This window comes from Chelmon rostratus, chromosome 8 (assembly GCF_017976325.1).
Source record: "Chelmon rostratus isolate fCheRos1 chromosome 8, fCheRos1.pri, whole genome shotgun sequence".
NCBI classification, from domain to species: domain Eukaryota; kingdom Metazoa; phylum Chordata; class Actinopteri; order Chaetodontiformes; family Chaetodontidae; genus Chelmon; species Chelmon rostratus.
In genome coordinates this window covers 19,662,841-19,687,071 of record NC_055665.1, presented here as the reverse complement: position 1 = coordinate 19,687,071, position 24,231 = coordinate 19,662,841, and the positions used below count along the sequence as shown (strand labels likewise).

General features: G+C 41.4%; 2 protein-coding genes across 2 annotated transcripts in view; both read right to left on the bottom strand.

The window, feature by feature from the left end:
• The window catches only part of LOC121610655 (eukaryotic translation initiation factor 3 subunit H), a 51,888-nt gene extending 40,788 nt beyond the window's left edge, over window positions 1–11,100 (bottom strand). The window contains exons 1-2 of the mRNA XM_041942877.1: window positions 10,968–11,100; window positions 1,757–1,913 (exon numbers count right to left, since the gene is read on the bottom strand). Of these exons, the coding sequence (XP_041798811.1) occupies window positions 1,757–1,913; window positions 10,968–11,069 (259 nt within the window). The 5' untranslated portion in view covers window positions 11,070–11,100. The remainder of the gene's footprint in view (window positions 1–1,756; window positions 1,914–10,967) is intronic.
• A 628-nt stretch (window positions 11,101–11,728) lies between these two features.
• LOC121610378 (double-strand-break repair protein rad21 homolog A-like) lies at window positions 11,729–19,963 on the bottom strand. Its single transcript, XM_041942435.1, has 14 exons — window positions 19,834–19,963; window positions 18,079–18,269; window positions 17,723–17,852; window positions 17,285–17,384; window positions 17,065–17,171; window positions 16,638–16,835; window positions 16,380–16,505; window positions 16,116–16,241; window positions 15,392–15,615; window positions 14,707–14,860; window positions 13,835–13,980; window positions 13,252–13,440; window positions 13,038–13,121; window positions 11,729–12,687 (listed from the first exon to the last, which is right to left on the bottom strand). Exons 2-14 carry the CDS (start codon window positions 18,220–18,222, stop codon window positions 12,496–12,498), a joined length of 1,920 nt encoding a protein of 639 aa, XP_041798369.1. The 5' UTR covers window positions 18,223–18,269; window positions 19,834–19,963; the 3' UTR covers window positions 11,729–12,495.
• Window positions 19,964–24,231: the final 4,268 nt, after the last annotated feature.

Genomic DNA, 24,231 nt, shown 5'->3' with positions numbered 1-24,231 from the left:
AATGCTCCAAGACTAAGTTCACAGGTGCTCCATAGCGACATGATTGTTTTGAACTCCAATTCACACTTCCAGAACACGCTGCTGTTCTGTCCTCTGACCTGACGAGACACTAACAGTTTCAAACAGAGAGAGAGCGAGCGAGGGGGGGGGTCTGGCTGGTCAGCTGTGTGCGTGGGTAGAAAATTCAGTCTGAAGAACGAGAACAAAATGACCAAAAGTACAGACATGAAATCCATTTTTCTTGTTTCTGTGTGATAATTTTACTTCTGTGTAATTCACTTTCCACAGTAGATAAAATCTTTAGAGCCTACAGTCTTCTAATTCATGCCGGCCTGCTCTCGATTTGAAATCATTCTAACCATAAACAGCACACACGACACAGATGACTCCCAACACATTTCCATTTTCAATTTGGTTCGGTAGTGACAGATAAGATGATGTCTGTCACATTTTGCAGCTAAATCAAAATCCCAATTGAGAGGAATTCTGTTGTAGCGCCCAAAGTTTTCCAAGGGTTCACAACATGGCGCTGCTCACTGAAGCCCTTGTTAACTTAAAGGGAGTGACAGATGGAAAATCCCGCGCATCAAAAGTCAACATCAGACCAAGCCATGACACTCACAGAGCAAATGTTCCTGACACTAACGACCTTTAGCCACCACTGGCACTTGTGTATCTTGCGGAATTTCTGACAGTTGCTCGTTAGCAGTTGGAGGCCTGTTAGAGCAGGATTGTCTCCCTTTCCTCCGTTTCCCACATCTGCTCACCTTCCCATCCCTCAGTCTGGCTTGTAGCAGGATTTTGTTGTGCTAACAAGGAGCGGGTAACAACAAGCCTTGATAGGGGAAGGGCTGAGGTCAGGGGACATGGCATCCTTTGATATGAAAGCTGGCGGGAGGCGAGAGGAGAAAGCATACGTGGGCAGATAAAGACTAAATCAAATCCCATGCACGTTCGCACCACACACCTGTAACCCCAAACCCTGGAGCCTTTCCATCCCTGCACCAATGCCCTCGCACATCAACCCCGGCACTGACAGTGGCGGACGCCCAGCACCTAGTTAACTTCGTTAAAAGTCAGCATTGTCCTTAACTCTGTGCCTGGGGACATCTTATACACATGCCTCCAAGATTCAGTGACTTGTCGATGTGATTGTACCATAAAGTGAACCAACACACAAGCTAGCACTATGTTGCCTCCTGTCTAACCTTCAGCTTGGAGGTATTCTTTGTTCTGAGTTGTATTTCAAGGACCAATTCCAGGAGGATTCAAGAACCAGCTGCTTTTGTTGGTACTTTTAATGCGCTTTTTCCAATGAATTAGTTTGACGGAATGTCTGTCATTTACTTTTCAGCTCACCTGTCAAGGACAGAATCAAATGATACCAACTCACTAACTACAAAGTTTCCTCAACCGAAACAATTCCCGGCTTAACGTTTTCAGTGCCACTTGGTACGCCAACTTAAGTACTTAGTGCTAATTAAGAACATGCTCATCCAAATTTGCAATTCATCCTGACATTCAGTGGAATATAAATGACAAAAAAGCAACATTTCATGAGTTTCAGAATCATTTTCTCCTAAATTTACCAGCCCCCATCACTCCGTCCACTAGAGACACATCTCAGTGCCATTTGGAGCATAACAGGTATTAAGGTCAGACCCTGTTGTGATGTTACTGTGTGTGTTTGTCCATTTTTCCTGCTGCAGGTCAGCATTAGTAGAATAAACAGAAAGGGAACACTGCTCTCAGTCACCTTCGTCAAAGTCTGCATCGTCCTCGGTGTGCTGGGGGAAGGGGAAGCAGTTGGTGATCTCCAGCCGGTCATCGACTACCAAGCCCAGCAGGACGCCCTGAACCACCTCGCTGCCTTGGCCCTCTTCCTGGTAGTGCTTGATAATCTTCAGCACCACCTGTGAAAACAGAAAGAGCAATATCGCTGAAGTATCAAAGCACCGCGACAGAACAGAGGCAGAGGGGGAGGAAAGGAGGCTTTGCCCTCCTTTCAATAACAATTTTCTGAACCGGGGCTAATTTATTTATCGTGCCCATTGTCTGTGCGTTCTGTGGCTGTTACAGCGTTTCTTGTTATTGTCTTTTACCTTCCTTTGATTTATATTATCCAATTCAATTGTGTCTCTGCTCGTCATGTTGATTTGTGCTCATTAGTTTGTGTTGGGGTTCATCCCATCCCACTGCAGGATCACTTTTTCTGTTCTTTGACACATTATGTTTAATCACAGTACAAAGACACTAAACCAAATTAATGCAGATGGGAAAAAATGGAGACACAAATCATGTGGCTTCCAGTGTGCATTCAAACTGCACTCATGTGCAGAAATGTATGGAAATTATAATTTTTATTTAATTTTTTTTTTTTAATCACAAATATTTTCATCATGAGTTTACTTTCCTTAACACACTACTTGTCATTTCAAATATTTCTACTGTGACGCATGTGTGCAGCAGTAATACAGGCTTGTGTCGAGTGGGTATTATGCCTCATGTCAGATGTTCGACAACAGAAGACAAACCATACAAAGGAGTAAAAAAAAAAGTTAAAACAAGAAATAAAAGAACAAACCCAGATACAACACCATGGAGAAGACCGACCGCCCCGCCAGCCCTCCAACCCCTGAACAGTGCCTCTTAGAGGTGATAAAGACTACTGCTGCTTGTGCAGTGCATCCAAACTGTCTGTCCCTTCCACAGAGGAGATCGCCGGCCCTCAAATCCTTTCAAATTCCTGCAGTCCATCATTAAGGATATGCTGGATTCTGTCCAGGTGGAGGGGATTAGTCAGTGTTGTTATCAAGGATTTAAAAGTCAGCACATCTCTTTATTTCCAGAACAACAGAATAAGTTTCTTTGCACAAAGGAGACCGCAGGACAGGAGATGAGGCTGTGTGCTCTGTGATGTGCCGGGTTTAACCACAAGTGGGGCTGGTCTCATTTGGACTTTAAAAATCTGTGAAAAGAATGAAAATATTTAAACCCTTTGCAGTGCTAATGAAGTAAGTCTGCCTCTGCTTGGTCACAATTCTCACTAATTGGGGAGATTTCTGGGAAGATGTTCTGTAGCTTTACCTTCGAGTAATGCAACCGGTGTTAAACTTTAACTGTAACAGACAATGCCTTTGCATTGAGGAAACAAATATTTACATATTTCAGACCTATATCCCAAATGTCATCTGCGGTTTCCATCCCCAGTTCTTTTTCCCAGTCCTTTTTTTTATACTGTTCATATTTACTTGTCCATAGTCTTGCATCATATAGACATGAAATGACATGTCTTTCCACTATGCAGTCACTCAAACAGTCCAGCTTTTCAGGTGATGCACAATTGTGAATGTGGATCCTAACAAAGAGTCTAATCTGGAGGTACCACTAGAAATCTGCCTCTGTCAGCCCGTAGTTCCTTCCATTGATCAAAGAATCCATCCACAGTTAAAGGAGTAAACGATGGATTTGTGTAAAAGATATAGCTTAGGATTCAATTATTTTGCGCATGGTCTCCACATCAGAATAGCACTATGAGTAGCCTGCAACGATAAATCAATGAATCAATTAAATCATTAGTTGATTGAAATAAAATTAATTACCAACTATTTAGATAATTGATTAAACATTTCAGTATTTTTTTAATGCAAAAATGGCAAACATTTCATTTTCCATCTTAAATATTAGGATTTGCTCCTTTTCAGTAAATGAAAAGTCTGAGTTTTGGACTGTTGGACAAAACAAGCAATGCGAAGACATCACTTTGGGCTCTGGGAAATTGTGATGAGCATGTTCACAATTTTAACATTTTATTATTTTATTACTACACTATTAGTCAATTAATCCCAAAAATAATTGGCAGATTACTCAATAATGAAATTAATTGTCAGTTCCAGCCCTGCGAGACAAAAAGGACGGAATAGCACCAAGCAAGTAGGATGAGACAGTCCTCTCGCTTCACATCCAGCCAGCGAGCACAATCAATCCGACCAGTAGAGGACACACCGAATGTTTACCGCCCAGTAATAGTGCATGAAATCTGGCTGAGCCCCCGTCTGCCTTATGCTCCCGCAGATGACCCCCCCATTCCAGTGGGATTTAATAGTTCCAGATAGATGGGAGAATTATAGAATCCATTTTTTTAATGAAAATTTACACTGTCAGCAATGAATGTGAAAATGGCCTTCTAGTGTCAAACTCTGCAAATACAATACATGATCCCACACAGTGAAGCTCAAACACTCAGCTGTAGGAATGAAAAGAAAAACACATTTTTGACTGGAGGGGGACTTTAAAGATGAACTGGATGTGCAGGGGTTAAATAAATACTGCTGCACTGCCTTGGAAACGATTAGATTTTTTCCAAGAAATGAGAGCTTATCTTTTGCCTGTGTGCAGCTTTTATAGTGCTAATGCTTACATGGTTCAGTCCACCCATAGCTGGGTCGACATCTCCACTCTGGAAACCTGTTATAAAGTAACTCTTACTGCAAATCTTTTGATCTAAATAATTGCATTGCTTAAGTCACATTGTCTGTCGGAGGTAAATCTGGACTGAAATCGACTTCGTGTTTGCTCAATCAGCATATATATATCCTCATGTCTGTTCTGGGTTGGGTCAAAATTGTAATAACTGAATGGAAGAAACTAAGCTTTATTTCTTTGTAAACATCTACTGGGAATCAGTGCTGACATCAGCACAATAGGTTAACCAGCTTACACTCTCCGAGGGTACTATAGGCCGACAAGTACGGGCTTTTTAATGCCAATACTCATATTTGGGAGTTTTACACACACACAAAAAAAATCCAGGAACAATAAAACTGATGGTAAATTTTTACCATAAACACACAGCATAAACAAGTATCTTGATTCAAATCCCTTAGATTTTACGTCTTAAAACCTAGTTTAGCATTTCTGTGGGTCTATGGGTAATGCCTCAAATGTCAGGCCACTGCTGCCAAAATAACCACCCACTGAGGCCTGATGCTTAGACACTGACTCCACAAATCAAAAAACGGCTGGACATTCTTTTTGAAAATGTTAAATCACGCACAATAGCTGCAGTATCATTATAACACATATGTCCTTCCACAAAAAGCCTCACTGAAACACCCCTTACATCAAAACTAAATTGCATAATAAATCCTCAGACAGCATTCAGCACTCCTCGTCAGTCACCTACCTCTTATATAAAAACCACAAAACTGCCAAAAACTCTTGTTAAGGGGAAACTCTGGGACAAGTTACTCAAAGGCAATCGCAGGCGTTAGTTGAGTGGTTAGTGGAGTGGTAGGCACCACCTGCAGGCTTCAGCACAAGTGCATCACTGAACTTGTGTGCATACAAAAGGCCAGTTAGTATTCAGCGCAGCTTAGCAATTTACACTGGAGAGAGAGAGGAGGCGGCACATATAAAGAACAGAACCTCAATCTACTGAAATCTAAAGAAGAAGGCTCGTTCAGTGGGAGGGTATATTTGGACATGCAGTCTGATATCCCACACTGTCGTGTTTCATCTGGACATGGTGTCCATGTATCATCGTATGTGTTTAAATTTTAATGCCAGATAAAAATGGGCCAATAGGACAAGCCTCCACATGATTGAGGAGCTGGTTTAAGCTCTAATGTTCCTTCACCAACACCTAGGACAGCAGGAGAGGGCCATGGCTTACATTAACACAGACACACAATACATACACATGGACAGACTCAAACGCACAAAATCAGTAACACCTACCCATCACGAGAGCAGAAAAACCTGAAAACAGCCAAGGCAAAGAGTAGTGAATAAGGCAAAACGTCTAAATGAACAGGAAGAGGACAAAAAGCTGAAAGCACAGTGTGGAGGGGGAGAGCATAAATCACGCTGAGAACAGTGTGGGCAGGTCACAGCCAGAGGCATTAATAATACACACACACACACACTTACATACACTCAAAACGGGGTGGCAAGTCCTGGGGCCATGCTCACAACAAAACCACCCATCACCACCATGAGGAAGCGCTTACTCGTCTCACTAGCTCACACACACTCACACGTGCATCTGTCTTGGGAGATGATTTATTTCAATGGAGTGTCGGACCTGTCATGCAACAAGTAAAAGAGCTGGGGGCGGGAGAAGAGAGACGATATGGCGTGGAGTGCAGAGAAAAACAAATCTCATTCCCTGCCTGCCTGCACTTTTCAGACTGAGAGGGGGTCTGAACAATAAGGTTGCAGGGAGGTGGAGAGAGGGGGGAAAGGGTGAGAACATGTAAGTTTGGGGGGGGGGGGGGGGGGGGGGGCAGGGCAACGAGAGAGAGAGAGAGAGAGAAACCAGAAGCACAAAGGAAATTATGACAAGAGAGAGCTGGAAGGGGCCAGGTGAGCGCAAAGAGAGCAGACAGGTGAAAAGCAGGGGATGTTTTACAAAGCCCCCTGGCCCCCGCCCCATGGAGCGTCGGCTCGTTTTTCGGCCAGCAAATAGCTTTTCTAGTCTCCCTCCATCAGTGAGAGCAGATAGCACAGATACACAATGCTTCCAGCTATCTAACTCTTGGCAATCTGTTCATCACACACTTAAATAGCATCCGTCTGGAAAAGGAGGAGGTGAGAGATGGACAATTGGCCAAAACAACTCTGGGAGAGTCAAATAAACAAGGCTAAATTCAAGCAGGGCTTTAAGAAAACTCCTGAACCTACAAAAATGCTTTGAAGAAGGGAACTGAGGAGACGCCTGCGCTAAGGGAAAGGGAGGGAAGGAAGGAAGAACAGAGGTTTCAGTGGATTTGTTGTGTTGGCTTCCTGGTGCCGAGTTAATGCCATCAGGTATTGTAAGCAAAGCCTGGAAAGCTCCAAGTTTGTGCAAACCTGCACACACACACACACACACACACACACACACACACACAGACACACAGACACACAGACACACAGACACACACAGCTGACTCTATCCAGTACTGTCTTTTCCGGCTACTCTCTCTCACTCACACACACACACACACACACACACACTCATTCACGTGCAATTTTATTGATCTAGCTCACCAGCAGCTAGCCCAGCCAGCTCACCTCATGTGGAGAGGCCCAAGATTGATATGTGGACAGCGTATTATAAATCAACAAGCTTAAAATTGAATTGTGCAAAATCAATTGCGGTCCAAATCCCCCGTTGGCTGCCTTTAATTCTTATCATAAATCTTCTCTCTCACTCACACAAAAGGGCTCATATTCCCGCCACAACGGGGCTCAAGTTATGAGAAACTACAGCAAGAGAGACGATCCCGTAATGAGTTTTCTTTTTGCGCCACTGATGTGTATATGAACTCTACACTCAGCGCTGGCTGTAATATGCTTGACGGAGAAAATGCTTTTGTGTGGTATGAGTCATCTGTTAGGTTAAGCCACGGATGAAGACCAGAGCAGATTCCCACTTCATCTGCCAGCTTTCGCCTGGTGGCCCAAGGAGATCATTTCCAAACATGTCAAGGCTTTACGCTTACATTTATTTAAGCCGGGTTAAAAAAAAAAAAGTTTAGGGGCACAAAACAAAAAATGCATGGGCACGGTCATTTATTGAGAAATACATTCATGCATCTCTTGTTTTAACATTGAACATACAGTGTGCAAAGGATGCAGGGACAAGCTGACAACAACGAGATCAGTAAAGAATGTGAAAAAATAAGATGTAAATGGGATCAAACAGGAATGCATTGTGCATCATTAATGCATCACTTCAAACAGAATAGAGGCTGCCAGTTCTTGTTAGGTGTTGCAGTTAGGGTTGAGGTTTGATGACATTTTATCCAATCTGTATCCAGTATTGAACCCACTTACTGAATCTGATCCAGTATTCAATCTCAGTAGGCTGAGATGGCGTAAACAGTTTTGAGTGGCAGCCTAATTAATGTTCATGACCTCTAGCAACAACTTGAAAATGAGATAGGATACAAAAATTTAGAGTGAAGGCGTATGATTCTGCTGGAACTACAGAAATACTCGCAATTGTACAGAGGTGCTACAGAGCCGCAGTTTTCCCTCGCAAATGACCTTTGATAACATGATGACAACTAGTTTGGATCAGTCCACATAAGTACATAAACACATATTAAAAGAAATTATCAATGTTCTTCTTGTAGGGATGTCATTATAATCCTTAAGATTTTCATGAAATCAAACCTGGTTTTTGATCCTATTCATTATCAACAATAGACAATAATTCTATGAACATTTTGTAATTACCTCTCTTTATATTAGCTTTCACTGTAAGTGGCGGAATCTGTCATTCCCACACTGAATTCAAATCGCCTTCAACTGCTCAAGGGATTCACAGGAAACAATGCAGGACGTAATCCAGAGTCATAGATTTTACTTTTATCTTATTGATAACAGCCTCACTATTTCCTGTTCTCACTCCTGAAGCCAACTCAGGGCTGTGTTAAATTGCTGCTAATGCAAATCCGACGTTTCCTACTGCTTCACAGTAAAGCACTCAACCAGATACTCAGTAGCACTCCTGTTGTATTTTTGCTGCTCGAGAAGTGTCTGGTGCAGTATTAACTCGCATTTGCTGATACCTCAAGCAACGCTGGCTGTCACCAAATCAACCAGGACTCAAATCTTAAAGATTACACCTTTAAAACACCAACATAAAGTGCAGATTCTGTACACAATAGTTAGTAACTGAACTGGACAGATGGTAAATCATGCCTGTATGCTGGATAGTAAGTTATCTCTTGTGTCCTTGTGTGTTACAGCTGATCTGTGTCACACAAAGCAGTGTGGACTCCCTCCTGACAAGTCTGGGCTTAAAGACCCGAGGCAAGAGGAAGAGCCTCAGGGGGACATGGACTATTCTAGCACAGTTTTTTACTCATTCATATATTCACTGAAAAAATAAAGGAAATGCCTGCCACTGATGAAAGAAATGTTAACTTAAACTAATTCTGACATATTTCTTGGCCTTTCCATTCCCCAGAGCTTTCAAATCACAATGCCATGTCCTGTAAAATGTGCTCCGACTGTTCCTTAATCTGTGGTACGTGAATAAGACCGTGTCTGACGTGCGTCATATGTCAGAATAAATGAATAAAGCCTTTTTCAAACATACAAGCAGTTGTGTGATCTCAGTAGGTGTTTAATGGAACCCATCGCTGTGCTGCACTCCACTCGTGTGGCAACATCAACCGCTGAAGCCTCTTCAAAAGCAAGGAAACAATCCAATTCTATTACACAGCAGTGGTGATGCTGTCTGTGGGCAACCCTCCAGCTAAACCTCTGACAGACGGGTCATGATGCAACACAGCAGCAACGGCTGCATATCAATGCATTCAGGTGAAATGTGTTTCATAACTCAACCTGAAATAGACACCTTTCACCTTTCAGTCTGAATCCAAATGAGGTCACACACTAAACGGCTCTCTACTGTTGTGATCAAAATGTTTGGCTGATGAGGCTGAGAAATGAATTAAGAAAATCTCATTAGAGGTCTAAATAATACACGCTGAGGTGAAATATTTAGACTTGAAATTAGGGCCCGAGACTCTAGGGCAGCTTTAATGAGCAAGATAAAAGAAAGGCAGCAGCTGGCAACTAAAAGTCATGCTACTGCATTAAGGCACACCAGGCAAATGAGCCGCTTTGTGTCCAGTGCAGCTTAGGGCAGGAGGAGGGAGAACGTCAGTCTGTGGCAGTGAAGCAAGTTTGTCCTCTGCTGTTTATTCGGAGGTACTACAGAATACAAACTGCAACGTTTAAGTTGCGTGAACTTCAAATTCACATTGTGTCACGATTTACTTGTTGAAGATCACCGGTCAAAGAAAAGCAATACACAAGCAATGACCCTTTCAAAAGCAAAAGACAAGATGTGTTAAAACACTGGTAATGAGTAACGACAACTAACCACTAAAATGCATGTGTCCAAGAACCAAACAAACGCATGACACATTTATTTGTTTACAACTGCCAAAAACAGGCTTTAAGATACACTCTCTTGTGACAGGGCAACCAAATCCCAAAATGTTTCTCAACTCAAGTGTGCCTGTATCCCCATATTGCTAATTGACTAAAGTTTGAATAGATCATCAGTGAGCTGGAGGATAAATGTCAGTCCAAACCTGTTTAATTATTTCTAGTATAAACGGAGGGCGACTGATCAACAACCTGACAAGCTGCCTTCTATCCAAGAGAAAAATCTCACTGAGGTAGATGTATTCAGGAACATTTCATCAAATAGACTACAGACCAATCACTGATGAGCTCCTTTGTGCTGTGAGGACAGAATGGAGTGGGACACCCGTACATGAGCTATTTATTGCTTCGATCGCACAAACATTGTAGTACACAAACCCTTGAATGATCGATTGTTTTGTTACCGGGATCAATAAAGTAACTATTAAAAACAGCAAGTAGTCGAAAGTCCTTACTAAAACTTGAATCCAGAATGAATGAATACTATTATAGCTACCACAGTGAAGTAACTGAAGCCTATTGTCTAGAAACTTACAACTTTGGATAATAAGCACGGCTAACATGCCTCCTACTGAAATTCTTCCTTTGTGGTAATTAACAAAACTTGTTGGTTGTAATGATCCTGTTGTACTTCCATAACACAGACAACCAGGGAGGTCCTGGTTTTAAAATCAAACGCTTCTGTAGCTTCGTGAAAGCTATATACCAGCTATCTTAATGGCAACCAATGTTAGCCTATTATTAGCCTGTTAGCCAGCTAGGATATTGTAAACGGCAAGTATTTTCTCTATTTGACAATACTGTATTGGATTAAATAACACATATTGCACTACAGATATCAATTAAGGTATTAAACAGTAACGTTACAAGATACCGCTTCACATTCTCTGTCCGCCATGATGATGCTCACACTTTAGCTAGCATCCGCATCTGGTAACACTATGGAATGGATTTCTCTGTCGGCCACCACCGAAATTCAACATGTAGCTACACAGAGGCGTAGTGACACTTACCAGTCCCTCAATCTGGATCTGTTTGACAGGAGAGTCCAAAGTGCCGCTTGTAGAAGCCATCACAGCGCTAGGTGCTGAACCAGACTCTTTGCGAGAAGCCATCTACAAGCCGCCACACGCGGAAAAAAGGAGGAATGCTTTCGGTGGCGGACGTTTCCGGTAAAGATGCGTCGTTTTACCTCTCCGTACAGAAACAATGGCTAATTGTACAGTACCCTGCTTTTTTTGCAACCACTGTGGACGGCGATAAATTGACATTTGCCTGTTGGATGAAGGGTTTTAATTTAATTACTGGACATTGAAACACATATATTAGATACATTTCGTATTAAAAACCCCATCTGAGATTTTGTATCATCGAAATGGCTGGGCTACAAATGGAGACTAAATCTGTTAACAAAACACTCATCGATTCCCTCACTGCGCTTCTGCTGAATTAGTACTGAACAAGGACTAGTACTACCAGATCTGCTCTAAGAGTACTACAAGTATTTTCTAATATTATTGGCAATTCATGTACAACAGAAAAAAAGCCCCATTCAGTAGTCCTGTGAAATCAGAATACTATTACAAACACTGGCATCTTATATTAAAAGCTGCAATGGAAAGGCGATTGCTTAATTACAAGCCGTCATCCATGCTATCACGTAGAGGTGAGTTAAAACAAAATTTATTTCTTTCAGTTGAATGTTATCTTCATATCCAGCTTTATAGGGTCCCTTATAAAAAAATGGCATTATGAATGAATAAATACTCTCCAGTTACCAAGTACTTAAAACACTTTATTTCAAATCTTTACAGATGTATCACAACTAGAAGTTACCCGAAGACTAAAAAGGTGGGATACTGAACTTAACTGTAACAAGTACATTACCTAGTTACATGATGCAAAAAGGTGAATAAGCATAAACGTAAAAAGGTACAAAAAAATATTACATAAAACCTAATTGACAAACTGCTTGAATTATACATCTGCAACATGATATTTAAACGCCAGGTAAGATTTACCAAGTTTTTTGGACAGATTAATTTTGATTATGAAAGAACAAGTGCAACAGGGAGAGAGTGGGAGAGGTTACACTTCCGAACAATAAATCAGTACCTTTCCAGAGCATGAACAGTCAATATGTAATTCCGTGTGAAAATACAGGGCTCTTAATCTAAAATCTGCAATATTTCCAGGTCTGAGAGGGGCAATGGTACAGAACATATGGAATGAGAAGACAATGGAAATTTAATTACAAAACAACATGGAGCAAAGCTTACAAATTGGTGACTGAAAAAGGTTGCTTTATAAATATAATTGTGAAACATTCCTCCTCACTCCGTTTGAACCAAATGAATACTGCATGTTTCCATCTGTAGTACAGTAAAATCCTTTTTTTAAAGTTTCCAACCCGTTCCCAGCTATTCCCTCCCCTTCCCCAGAAAAAAAATGGGCTGACAGGAAAACAAAATAAAAAAGGCAAAAAGTTGAGTAATTAAAAAAGTATGTCTGTTGCAAGCAGTGTTTCTGTTCTTCCAATGTCTAAATAAGGTGGAATCTTGGTCCAGCGGTGGCGATGATGTCGCTGTACGGCTCAGACTGGGTGACCTCGATGGCTTGCTGCTTCTTGAGGACCAGGAAACTGTAAAACTTGGCAGCTGCCTGCTTCTTGTTGTTGTTCTGGCACAATTCAAGCAGGCTGATTGAGTCTGCGCCGGTCTTAGCCATGACGCGCTACGGGGACAGAAGCACAAAGTATCAGTCTAAGTTCTCTCTTTTGACCTGGTGTGATCACAAAAATATAACATCTAAGTGATGCTTCATCTTTCCCCTCCTTTCATCAATAGAGAGGAAAAGAAACATTCAGCAAGGAAAACGGGTTCCCAAAGATGGGGCTCTTCCGAATTCTTGCTATAAAAATATTTTGCACATTGCAAACAAACAAAAGCGTTGTCATGTTTCAATCTGCTAAACCAAAATAAAAATTTACCCATATACTTACAATTTTATTAACACTACAAGTTTACAGTTTACTAAAAATATATTTTCAAAATAATTTGAACACAGTAACAGCTTTTTTGTACCTGGAGACCGTGCAGCATCTGCTGGGTTCTCTTGTTCCATCTCTTCTCCTCCTGATCCTGGTCTCCAGCCTGGCCTTCCTCTTCCTGGGGGCCACAGAGTCATCAGTCAGATTTTAAACAAACTCGCAAAATGAGTCACTGCTAAATGAGTACAATCCACTACAAAGTATAGTGTGTGTTCCAGTGGACCAGAGAGTTGTTTTCCCTTCCTTACCTCCTCTTCATCACTTTCATCCTTCTTGTCTTTGCCTTTGTCACCAAGCAGGTCAAGCTCTGGGACAAGCTGTGTGAGGTTGACGCTGCTCTCCTCTGGGGGCATATCTACCTGAGGTATGTCTAACCTCTGAGACAGGACTGAGTGGTCTGCCACCTGTTGCTGCTGCTGCTGCTCTAAGGGAGCCATCTGAAAGAGGGAAAGCAGGACGCACAAGGCAGGACCATATTAGGACACAGTGCAGTCAACTGAACCGATAGTGTTTCGTGTTTCTCCAACTGCATTGTTAAATGTTTCCCAAGTTTACCACTTCAGAAAATTCAAAATACAAAAATCTCCATCTGGTGTAATACTTCCAGTACATACAACAGCAATGTCACCTGATAAAAATGAAATAATCAAATGCTCTGTAACTGGAAGCAGTTTAAGAATTACAAACCAATTTGTTATGTATTATGGCTCCATTGATAAGCAATGAAATCATCCACTGGAGGCCTTTTAACAACACTTTTAATTTCTACATTTTGCCACCTCAAAATGAAATGCTAAAGGGAAAAATAATGTTTAGGTGACTAGTACTCACAGGAAGGGTGCCCTCTTTGTCGAGGGTCTTGCGCTTGACACCCCGTGGGGTGGATGGAGGAGGCATGACTGTCTCATCCAGGGTCGTCCTGCTGCCCTCCATTGCAGAGGCTGCCAGCATACTGGGCTCCTCCATGATCGTCTGGTCTGAGGGGTTGAAAAGGGAAAATGTCAACAGAATGCAAAAGAAAATATGAAAATGAACATAGCCTTATTCAGTAACTGATGGTGCCTCAGTTAGGTTTTCTGCCATCAGTCTCTTTCCCTCTAACACAACTGATTACATGTCTAAACTGGGATATGGCCTCCACTCATTTCTTCCAAGTGAAATAGTGAAACTTTATTTATATAGCACATTTCATTCCAGGTGGAAGCGCTATGTGCAGCACAAACCGTGAGCAACCATGGAAACTGAAGCCACAAAAACTGTGGATAGACATAAGTCATAGACACTAGACGTAAGTAAACACAATTAAAATACACACATATACAATACAGTTCATACATATAAATAGTTGACCAATAAAAAAATAGACATGAGTTAAAACCAATGAAGAAAGCAAAAATAAAATAAAATAAAATAAAATAAAATAGCAATTAAGATGGGCAAATCAGACGACTGAAAGCCACAGCTAAAAGGAATATTTTCAGTTTAAGTTTAAAAGATGATGTGTCGGAGCACAGCTAACATGATTGGGTAGGATGTTCCAGTGCTACTGGACATTATAAGCTAAAGACAGTTTCACCAGTTGTCGTGGAGACCCGAGGAATAATCAGATGGCCTATTTCAGATGACCTGAGAGGTCCAGCTGGTTCATAACTCACAAGCATGTGTGACATTGGGGTGCAAGGCCACATAGGAAAGCAACTTACCAATAACATCTCTGTGGTGACTCATGACCTCCTCTCTAGGCACCTCTGGGTTCTCCAGCTCTTTGAGGAATTCATCCAGACTGTCTGCTTCGCCGCCTTTTTTCTTCTTCCTCAGCTCATCTGGCACCAGAGGTGTCAGGCAGCGTGTGAACATCTGACGTCAGAGATTTAACAGTTAAACCAGGAGAGAAGTTCTTTTTTTAAACTTCCAAACTTTATGCTAAGTCAGTGGTAAAATAAAAAAATATGGACTGCTCGGGAGGACTGATGCATGACAAAAGGAAAAGAGGTCCGCTAAATTATGCATCAACACATTCTCCATTCAATATTCTGGAGAGGTATTGTGCTGGTGTGAAAGAATAGGGAAAGAGACAGACAAAACCAATCACTTCCTCCACCTCCTGTTCCTTCATTGTTCTCATTTTAAATCCCACAACCTGAACAGAATGTCAATGAAAGATACAATATTATACATCTTCTCTCTCTCCTCTTCCATTAAACAGTGTCTGACCTACATGGAGAATCAGACCTCCAGTGTTACTTTCTCATTACTGCTGCCCAAGTGGTAATATTGTTTGTAAGATATGTCAGGCAGACATCTGACAGCTTTACTATGTTCTCAAATAGTAACGAGTGAAATATGTCGATATTTATCCAAAAACACATTATAATAAGCATTTGTGACCTTGAGCAGCCTGGCATTCCACAGGGGCTGGGCAGGCAGAGAGAAAAGCTTCTCCACTCCTCCAGTCTCCTTCCACATCATAAGCTTCTTAGTGGGAGGGGCGAGGTCCAGGGTGGTGACAATGTCCGAGTAGTCAGACAGCTGGGCCCTGATGGTCTTACTGTCCAGCTCCTTCACGCTGTCTACAATAAGCTTCCTCTTACGCTTCGCCTTGGTCTCCTTCACTGAAAATGTGAAGAGAAAAAGCAAATAAGCTTCGCTATTGTTTCTCAATTGGTAAGAAGGTAACGTTTCAGCACACGTGCCACTGTCATTGTCTACTAACGCCAAGTGTAAGGGCTTAAGAGGTCATGTATATAAACACTGTTACTTTTTTTTTTGCAGTGCTGCTCGTTTATTTGTTACATTGCCAACTAGGAGCTCAATAACACCTGAAATATTTAGGGTATAGCTATTTTAGTAGAAAAGGAACAGCAAAATCTCTACTGACTGACTAATCTATTCTCTCCCACTGTACAGTAGAAATTGTCATATCGGCCAATCCTACTCTTAAGCATTCAATATGCACATTGAAATGTATGTAGGCATCATTTTCTATGAGTTCCTGCCTTTGCTCTCTTGAATACAACTTAAAAAATAAATTGGAAATGGTGGAGTACTTAGTGAATGGACAATCTGAAAAGACTTTTGCTCAGTACTAAAGAGAGGTGAGAAAGAGTTTTACCAGTGATGTCAATGGGCTCCAGGGCAAAAGCCTCCTCCTCATTGTGAACCAGAGTGGTCTGTTCTGTCTGGTCAGCCATTGCTGGCAGTGGCTCTGCTGGGCCGGAGTCTGGGCTGTCTGGACCCGCTACACAAAAACAAAAACAAATTGAATTCTCCTTAAACAGGCAGAAAGTGACCCAATGAGCACTCAACTTTTAATGGCACATTGCCAAGCAGGTTTAAGAAAAATCTGAATTTTCTTGTTCTTCTTTGCTTTACTTACGTGACTGGAGGTTATCAAAGTCGTCCTCATCGTCTCCATGATCTGGAGGCATCATAAGATTTCCTGTGTTGGCTGGAGGGTCGTCAAAAATACCGCCTCCGTCTTCTGAGCTCAGTAGCTTATCAACTGAAAAATAACAAATAGGATTAACTTGATAATCATTCTTGTTTCTAATCAAACACATCTCACAGAACTACTGTAAAAGCAGCAAATTACTTTGAGATTTTAAAAAAATGAATAAATAATAAAATGGCTCACCCAGCATTCCCCCATCACTGTTGCCCATGGAGCCATCCCCAAAGTCATCATACTCCATGTGGTTGGATTTGTCAGGTAGATTAGCAGGGCCAGGCTCAGCCTCTAGCAAAAGGTTAGAGGCTGTGGCACCATGCATAATATCATCTTCAAACGTGCTGGCGTCACGCATCATCTCTCGGTCATCCATACCAAAGTCAGCTGAAGAGTAAAACAGGTTGTTATTATAGAAATTAAAACAGGAAAGTATTTTGTTTTACTGAAGAATTCTATTATACTGACAGAAGTAAATGTTATTTCTAAAATCTATACCATCTAAAATGACTCAGTATGATACGCTCATGTTGAAATTTACAACTGCATTAGGAATGCCTCTACACATATGTAGTGGGTGGTATGAGTGTATATGTGAACATATATAGAGTTATACCAAAGTCATTGTCCTGCAGGAGGCTGAGGTTGCCAACATCTTCCCTCATGGTGATCTCTTCTACTCTGCTCTGATTCAGGGTGAACTGCTGGGCCACATCTATGTCACTGTTAATAAAGCACAAAAAGACATCAGGGAAGGGTACAACAAGTGGAATTTGACTGACATGAACCGAACCATGCCAGTACTATGGACAGTAGCAAAGTCAAAGTCAACTTACTCAAGATCAGGAAGTGGCTGGTCAAAGTCATGAAACTCCTCAGGTAAAGTAATGGCATTGTAGGCTGCCTCTCTGTTTTCCTCAGGTAGATCAACCACACCTGAATACAAATACAGGCAGTAATGTTGTTATAATGCACAACTATATTCCTATGACCTGATGAACAACAAAAACTACCACTGCAGCAGTTTAGAAAACTTCAGAAAACCGATCGCAAATTCAGAAAAATGTTTCAGCGGTTCATCTTCATAACCTCATATTACACTTCTGAATAATGATGGATAAACCACTAGAGGCCTCACCCCTGTAGCTCTTTTGTTTTGCTCTCAGCCATGTAACTGCTTCAGTGAAGGAAAATGCACAAACTACTTTCTTCAGAAGGAAAGTTAAAGAGAGCACTTTGCCCTGGTACCAATTTGGCTCGTCATTTTTCCTTACCTGGCCTAAAAGCCATTTTGATCTTGATGAAGGCTTCATTACAGTCAGCAAGCAGGTACTTGGCCTTCCTGTGGTAGATTCTGACCACCCCAAGGAGCAGGTGGCCTGATGTACGCAATGCCATCTTCACCTAAGAGAAAAAGGCAAAAAAAAAAAAAAAAAAAAACCATACAGTGTGAATTTTCCTCTAGCATGTTTGCAGTTATTATTTTTCTTCTTTGGGAGATAACATTTCAAATATTACTACTTAGGGAGGTAACAATAGAGGCAGGACAAAGCAATGCAACAACTCAAAGTAAACATACGGTTAACAGCAGGGCTACCAGAATGCAGAGACTGCAGTTTTGTCTCATTACCTTGGGTGAGATGATGCTCTCCACGCTGCTCTCCAAGTTGCATTCAAACACGTGGGCCTTGGTCAGCTTCTTGTCCCAATGGGCCGCTAGCCAGATCTTGGCCAGCGGCCCACGTTTGCTCAGGACAAAGTGGGCGTAGAACATTGCCCTGGTTCCCCTGGCTCACACACTCACACTGCGGTATGGTTCACCTGGAAAACATAATTGATTAATTTATGTATAAGGAGGTCACAAACTAGCAGCACATACAATACATTTGAAGTGAGAAACGATGAACAAACAGCTTCACAACTTTGGAAACACTAGTCTAAAGCATCACGTTACTCAGAACCAGTCATGAAATCGCAGTTAAGCAATAACAAAGCAATTAAGATAACAAAGGACAAAAAACTGTGAAACAAATAAAATGATCTGATATGTAAAAAATACTTGGTAACACTTGGTTTCTTGTCAAACAAAGAAAGCACAGATTACCTTGGTTTAAGATAAATAATATATATATATATATATATAAATTATTTTATCTTACTTGGTGTTCGATTTTTGCAGAGTGAATAAACTGAAACACAAATGTTTACTTAATATCAGATCATATCAGAAAATGGCAGTGGTCAGTTATAGTCAAACCAGCGGTAAACCCTGCTGATTCAACGCTGAACTTAGACAGGCTATCGCACCTATAATTCATTTTTAACAACGCAGATATTCTTGGCCCTGCCAAACCCAAATATTAAGGGCCCACAAACCAAATAACGCTTAGGATTACATACTAAGTAAAAACATTTATATGTCAAGTTAATGATCTTTTTTCTCTCCTGTGTGTTGGGCAACAACACTGGAAAGATGATAAAGGTTAACGTTAAGTCAGTTTTCTCCATAGTACGGCTTGCTTTCAGGTATGCTGGATCACGTTGTAGTTAAGTAACTATTGCCCTGCGAATTGTTTGACAGGGATGAGGGTCTGTAATCTCTCAAAGAAACTTTATACAGTAGCCTAACGCTTATCTCACGACGAAGCTAACGTTGCGTTTTAGCCCTAAAATCGACTAAACTCGTCGAAGCACCTTTTCCTACTATTTTGATCAATTTAAGTTACTTTAATAGTTGATGTTGCGCATTGTTACTAAATAATTAATGCGAGCCACGACAATTACAAAATAAGATTTTATCAAAACAAGGGCTGACTTCACTGAAGTTCCGCCTATTTCCCAGCAAGGAAATCCACATGTCTGCCTTTTCCCGTACTCTACTTCTATGATTCATTATTTATGAAATAGCACAAATACGTAAGTTAGCTAAAAGTAAAATATGTGTGCTTATGAATGTATTTAACATAGCGTACTACGCCGAAACCGCCAATGGGTTGGTCAACGCCAGTAAATAGTCGGCGCCATCAAGTGGGACGAACTAAATTAGCCGACAGCTAACTACAAAAGGAGCAATGAATTCGAATGCTGTGCGTTTAACAGAAATGTTCATATCGATGTAATTTCATTGACGTAACATTGTAGTTTTTCTAAAACAGCGGACAACAATACAATTCGGCCATGAAAAGTACAGCACACATGAACGAGGCGCCCATCAAAACCTGCTCATACTTTTTTCCCTCTACAAGCACAACTGTGTCGTTAGCTGGCGGCTAACGGCTCCATGTACAATGAAGGCCGCATCAAATACACTCAAACGTGCATGCTTACTTCGTCTCTTCAAATGCACAAAACAACGCGCAAATATTTCTGCTGCAAACACACTTACCGACAGTTCCCTTTTTAAAGTGAAATTCCAATAATTATGTTATTTCTCCCAGCGAATTCTCCCCTGTTGTACTCATTAAAACAGCCAAGATGGCGCCAGTCGCCTTCCTCCCGCTCACCGCTGTCCTTTTAAAATCGGCAGGATGTTTACAGTCAAAAATGGCGGAGGAGGAGCCTGCTGAGGCCGACACTGACAGACAGCCCGCTGTGAGCACCAGGCGGAGAAAGGGGGCGCTGTGGCACAGTGCTTACCCGAGACATGGAACGTGCCTGGTTGTATGGCTAAATACATAACGTACACTCAGTCTGTACACGCATGTAAATGAAAATGAACCCAATTATTATTCATTCATACGTATAATAATAACTAGAAAATTCCCTCTGGGAAATTTTGAAAGGGACATGGGGTGTGTTCGAGCCGACAAAATGATCTACGTTTTAAAGTTTGAATGAAGTCTCTAGGAGAAAGTCAAAGCAGCGGACAATTGAAAAAGGCTGCAATTTGAGAAAACAGCAGATATCAGAGGTAGTCAGTCCCTGATTAATAAATTCGTCCCAGCTGTGTTTCTGTGGCTTTCTCCTTGTCTGTCTCTGTTGATCACCTCAGCTGTCTGTGTCTGCTTCTCTCCTCTGCTTCATGTCTCTGTTAACATGAATTAATGAACTGAATCAATAAACATGAATGGAGCTAATGCTAACAGAGCTAACAGAGCTAACACTAACGGAGCTAACAGCTAACGGTGCGAATAGAGCTAACGGCGCTAACGCTAACAGAGCTAACTGTGCTAACAGAGCTAATAGAGCTAACGGCGTTAACAAGGGGGCGGGGGGATGGGGTTTTCATTATGCATTTGTCTGTGTGTGTGTGTTTATGTATCTGTCATTGTGTGTGACTGTGTATGTGTGTGTCTTCGTCTGTTTGTGTGTGTGTGTGTGTCTGCTTGAACTACACAAGCAGCCCAACCAGCTCCTACATGGAGATGTGTCTGGTATATGTGTGACTGAATGTGTGTGTGTGCGTGTGTGCGTGTGTAACTTCTGCCCCACCTGCTGATAATTACCTCTGCACCTCTCCCACTGTTTACCTGTTCCTGTTCAGTTTTGACGTGCTTGTTTTTAATCACTTTTAGCTGTTGGTTAGCCCTTTTTGTGTGTGCATTTGTGTGACTACTGTCTCAACCTCTTTGGCAAAGAGCTTTCTGAAGCTGAGTTTAACTGCTTGTTGGACGGAGATTGTTTTCAAACAATGCCCTTGTTTTGTCTGAACTCGTTAAGATAATCACTCTCAGGCTGGTTGTCCTGCAGATGTGTGTGCGTGGGTTCTTGACCAGTATGTGTGTAAATGACAGTTGCACCTGTTAACTCTTCCCTTGAAAAGCAGTTTTTTCGCTGTCGGTTTCTTCCGAACAACTTGCGATTGTGTCAAAACCGTAGCTGCTATCAAAAAACCGATTACACTGTGAGATGCGGACAAGTCTGGGCCAGATGTACGTGTGTTTTATGTCCAGATATTCTTTAGAAAAATGACAAAATGGTCGACTTAAAAAGACTCTGCGACTCAGAGAACAGGAGTTTGTATTGTATGCAGTGAGATTTGGGTTCGGCGAACCTCCTGAACTAAATCCTCTGGTGAGAGAACCGTACCTCGTATCAGAGTGTACTATAGATCATCGGACTCCCGAGAACTTCCTGAGTCCGACCATCTCCTCGTTTTATTCCTGAGACAACAACTTTTCGTTTTATGGCGATCTAAAGACAGGAGGCATTTCTGCTTTGCTCACAAAACAGCTCTGAATTTTAACATGGGACTTAATGGGAGAAATGGAGGGAGCTGGCTGCACAAAAAGTCTCACTATTTAAATTCAGTAAGTCTCTCAGCTTTTTCGAAGACATCACATGAAAGAGGACAAGTTTGTCTACAAAATGATCCCAAAATTATGCGTGTAGAGTGTAATTTGTGGCCGTAGCGACGGGAAAAAGAGAAGATTTTCGGATCATTTTTAGACTCTGTGCCACTCTGTCCCCCACTCTAGCACGAACATTCCGCGCAATACACACCCATTATAATCTCAAAATTTCCCTCAAAACGATCACTGTCATTGAACAGTGACTGATCAAAAACTATACGACCAATCAAAATGTGGATGAACACACCAATAGACCAGACTTGGGTCTACATTTTAAAGTTTAAATGAAGTCTCTCGGTGAATGTATGCTTGAGCTACAGACGTTTGAAAAACTCCAATTTCAAGCTTTATTTTTTCGCCCGTCCCATTCATTTCTTATGGGAAATTTATCGCGATAAATTTGAGAAAAGTAATAGCACACCGATCCCGATCAAACCGCACGTTTTGATATATAATTTGCAAGGGTTTTCTCAAAGCTGCGGGACGAGTTAAGGGACGAAAATTTGGAGGAGGATGAAAAATAATAATAAGAAGAAACACGCGGGATAACAATAAGTGACTCTGGCTCCTGCAGCTATTTCATAGCTGTAGGAGCCAGTGACTCGGGACGTTGCCCCGTGTCCCTAATTATAACAACAACAACAATACTACTACCACTACTACTACTACTAATAATAATAATAATCATCATCATCATGGAAGTTATTGTTACTATTATTGTTATTATTAATATTATTTGGGGGTTGCGTAATATTTCTTTTCCTTTTATCAGGGATTCACTTCCCACTGGCAACCCAATGCCCAACACAGTTAAGTAGAAAGTGTGTGCACTCATGGTATTGCATTTTTGTGGATATGATTGTCTGCCTACTCTGCTGCCATACCCAACTGTCCCATCTGGCCCCTAATCTTTTGAAAACAGACGCCATGCTGTGGCACTAGTTATGACCCAGGCCTATTGTGACTCACATCCTGTACATCAACAAAGCGGCCTAAAATAAACTGCGGTCTCCCACATTTTGACATGCCATAGCAGGAAAAATACAGGTGTAATTAATAGCATCAATTGCTGCGTTCCATTTAGGGGTCTCAGTCGCAGGGCCCTGCTGTTGTGCATGCTGTCTGTAGACACTGTTTTAGGTACACCTGTGCTTTCCCACTATAATAAGTCAAATTGCCACTGCTGTGAGAAAGGTTGAGTAATGACTAATTAAATTAATGTTCAATCGATGAATCTAGCAATTAAAGTAAATTTACAGAAAAAAAACTTAAGAGAAAAAATGAATAGGTTTCACAATATTCAAATGAGCAGACAACTCTGAAATTACCACAGCCTACCAAACAAATTCAGTGCCTTGGACAGAATACTCAGCAGGGAACTGGACATCCATCCAGAATACAAAAAACAATTTCCAAACAGTATATTAGATACAGAGATGAGGAGAAACATGCCTGACAGAGAGACTGACTCATCTACAATCAAATTGCAAAATTGGTATGCAGTAAAGCAGATTTGCCTCATAGGCTACAGCATCTGTTGCAGTAGAACTGCTGCCAGTTGAGCATGTTTATGATTTACCAGCAGAAGGGCTCCATGTCACTGTCTAGAGCTGGTAGGTAACTGAGGTAGTACTCACAGGATAGATCAATGTGAAATTTAGTTCTTATTATCAGTATGGTTTGAGAATTCATTCTTCAGGTCATTTTAAGTCACATTCAATGAGCATCCATGCCTGGCTGGATATCTACAGTGACATCACAGATGGAAAACAAGGCAAAGTCATAGGACACTTGAGCTGCATGATAATGCATCATAATCACATGATAATAACAATGGCTGTACGTGTCTATCACATTCAAGTGAAGAGGTTAATTCCCTAAATGTATTAAATGTGTGAAAATATGCTCCAAAGCCAACCAGATCATCGTTCTCACACACATTTCATCATTGCACAAACGGGCTCATCGTGAGATGAATGAATTATTGATGTAGGCCAAATTACTAAACACGGCTCCACAACTGAAAGCTAACAGATGTAAGCGAGACAAGAATGGATCTAAAATTTATGATCACATTAAACCAAGCTAGTTTGTATAGATATCTAAAGTCGTATGCAGCATACACAGGAATGTCACAATGCAGCACAGTTATGTCTGGATGGTGACACAGTTTTGGGCTGCCATCTGTTAAACAGGATAATTTTATCCAGGCAGCTGATTGCTTTCTGCTGCTATCATGTGACAGATACATCTAAACAGCTTTAGAGGAACCAACCACTTCTATACCGATGCTCTCCTGCTTTAGATGAGCTGCTTTGTTGACGTACAAGGTGTGACTCACAAAGCCTGAACAGCTGTTTATCTCCACATACCAAAACAGAAGTGTGTTATTATCTGCACAGCTGTATGAAATGATACAGCTTTTACTGAGCATGCACACACAAACACTCTGAGAGGAGACGTGGGCAAAAAGAAGTGGCAGATTTTTATCG

Coding starts and splice junctions, on each gene's coding strand:
- LOC121610378 (XM_041942435.1), bottom strand. CDS start 18,222: ATGTTCTACGCCCACTTTGTCCTGAGCAAACGTGGGCCGCTGGCCAAG. Junction 13,981..14,706: donor TCACCACAGAGATGTTATTG/GTAAGTTGCTTT, acceptor TCAACCCCTCAG/ACCAGACGATCATGGAGGAG. Junction 12,688..13,037: donor AGATGCTGCACGGTCTCCAG/GTACAAAAAAGC, acceptor CTGTCCCCGTAG/CGCGTCATGGCTAAGACCGG.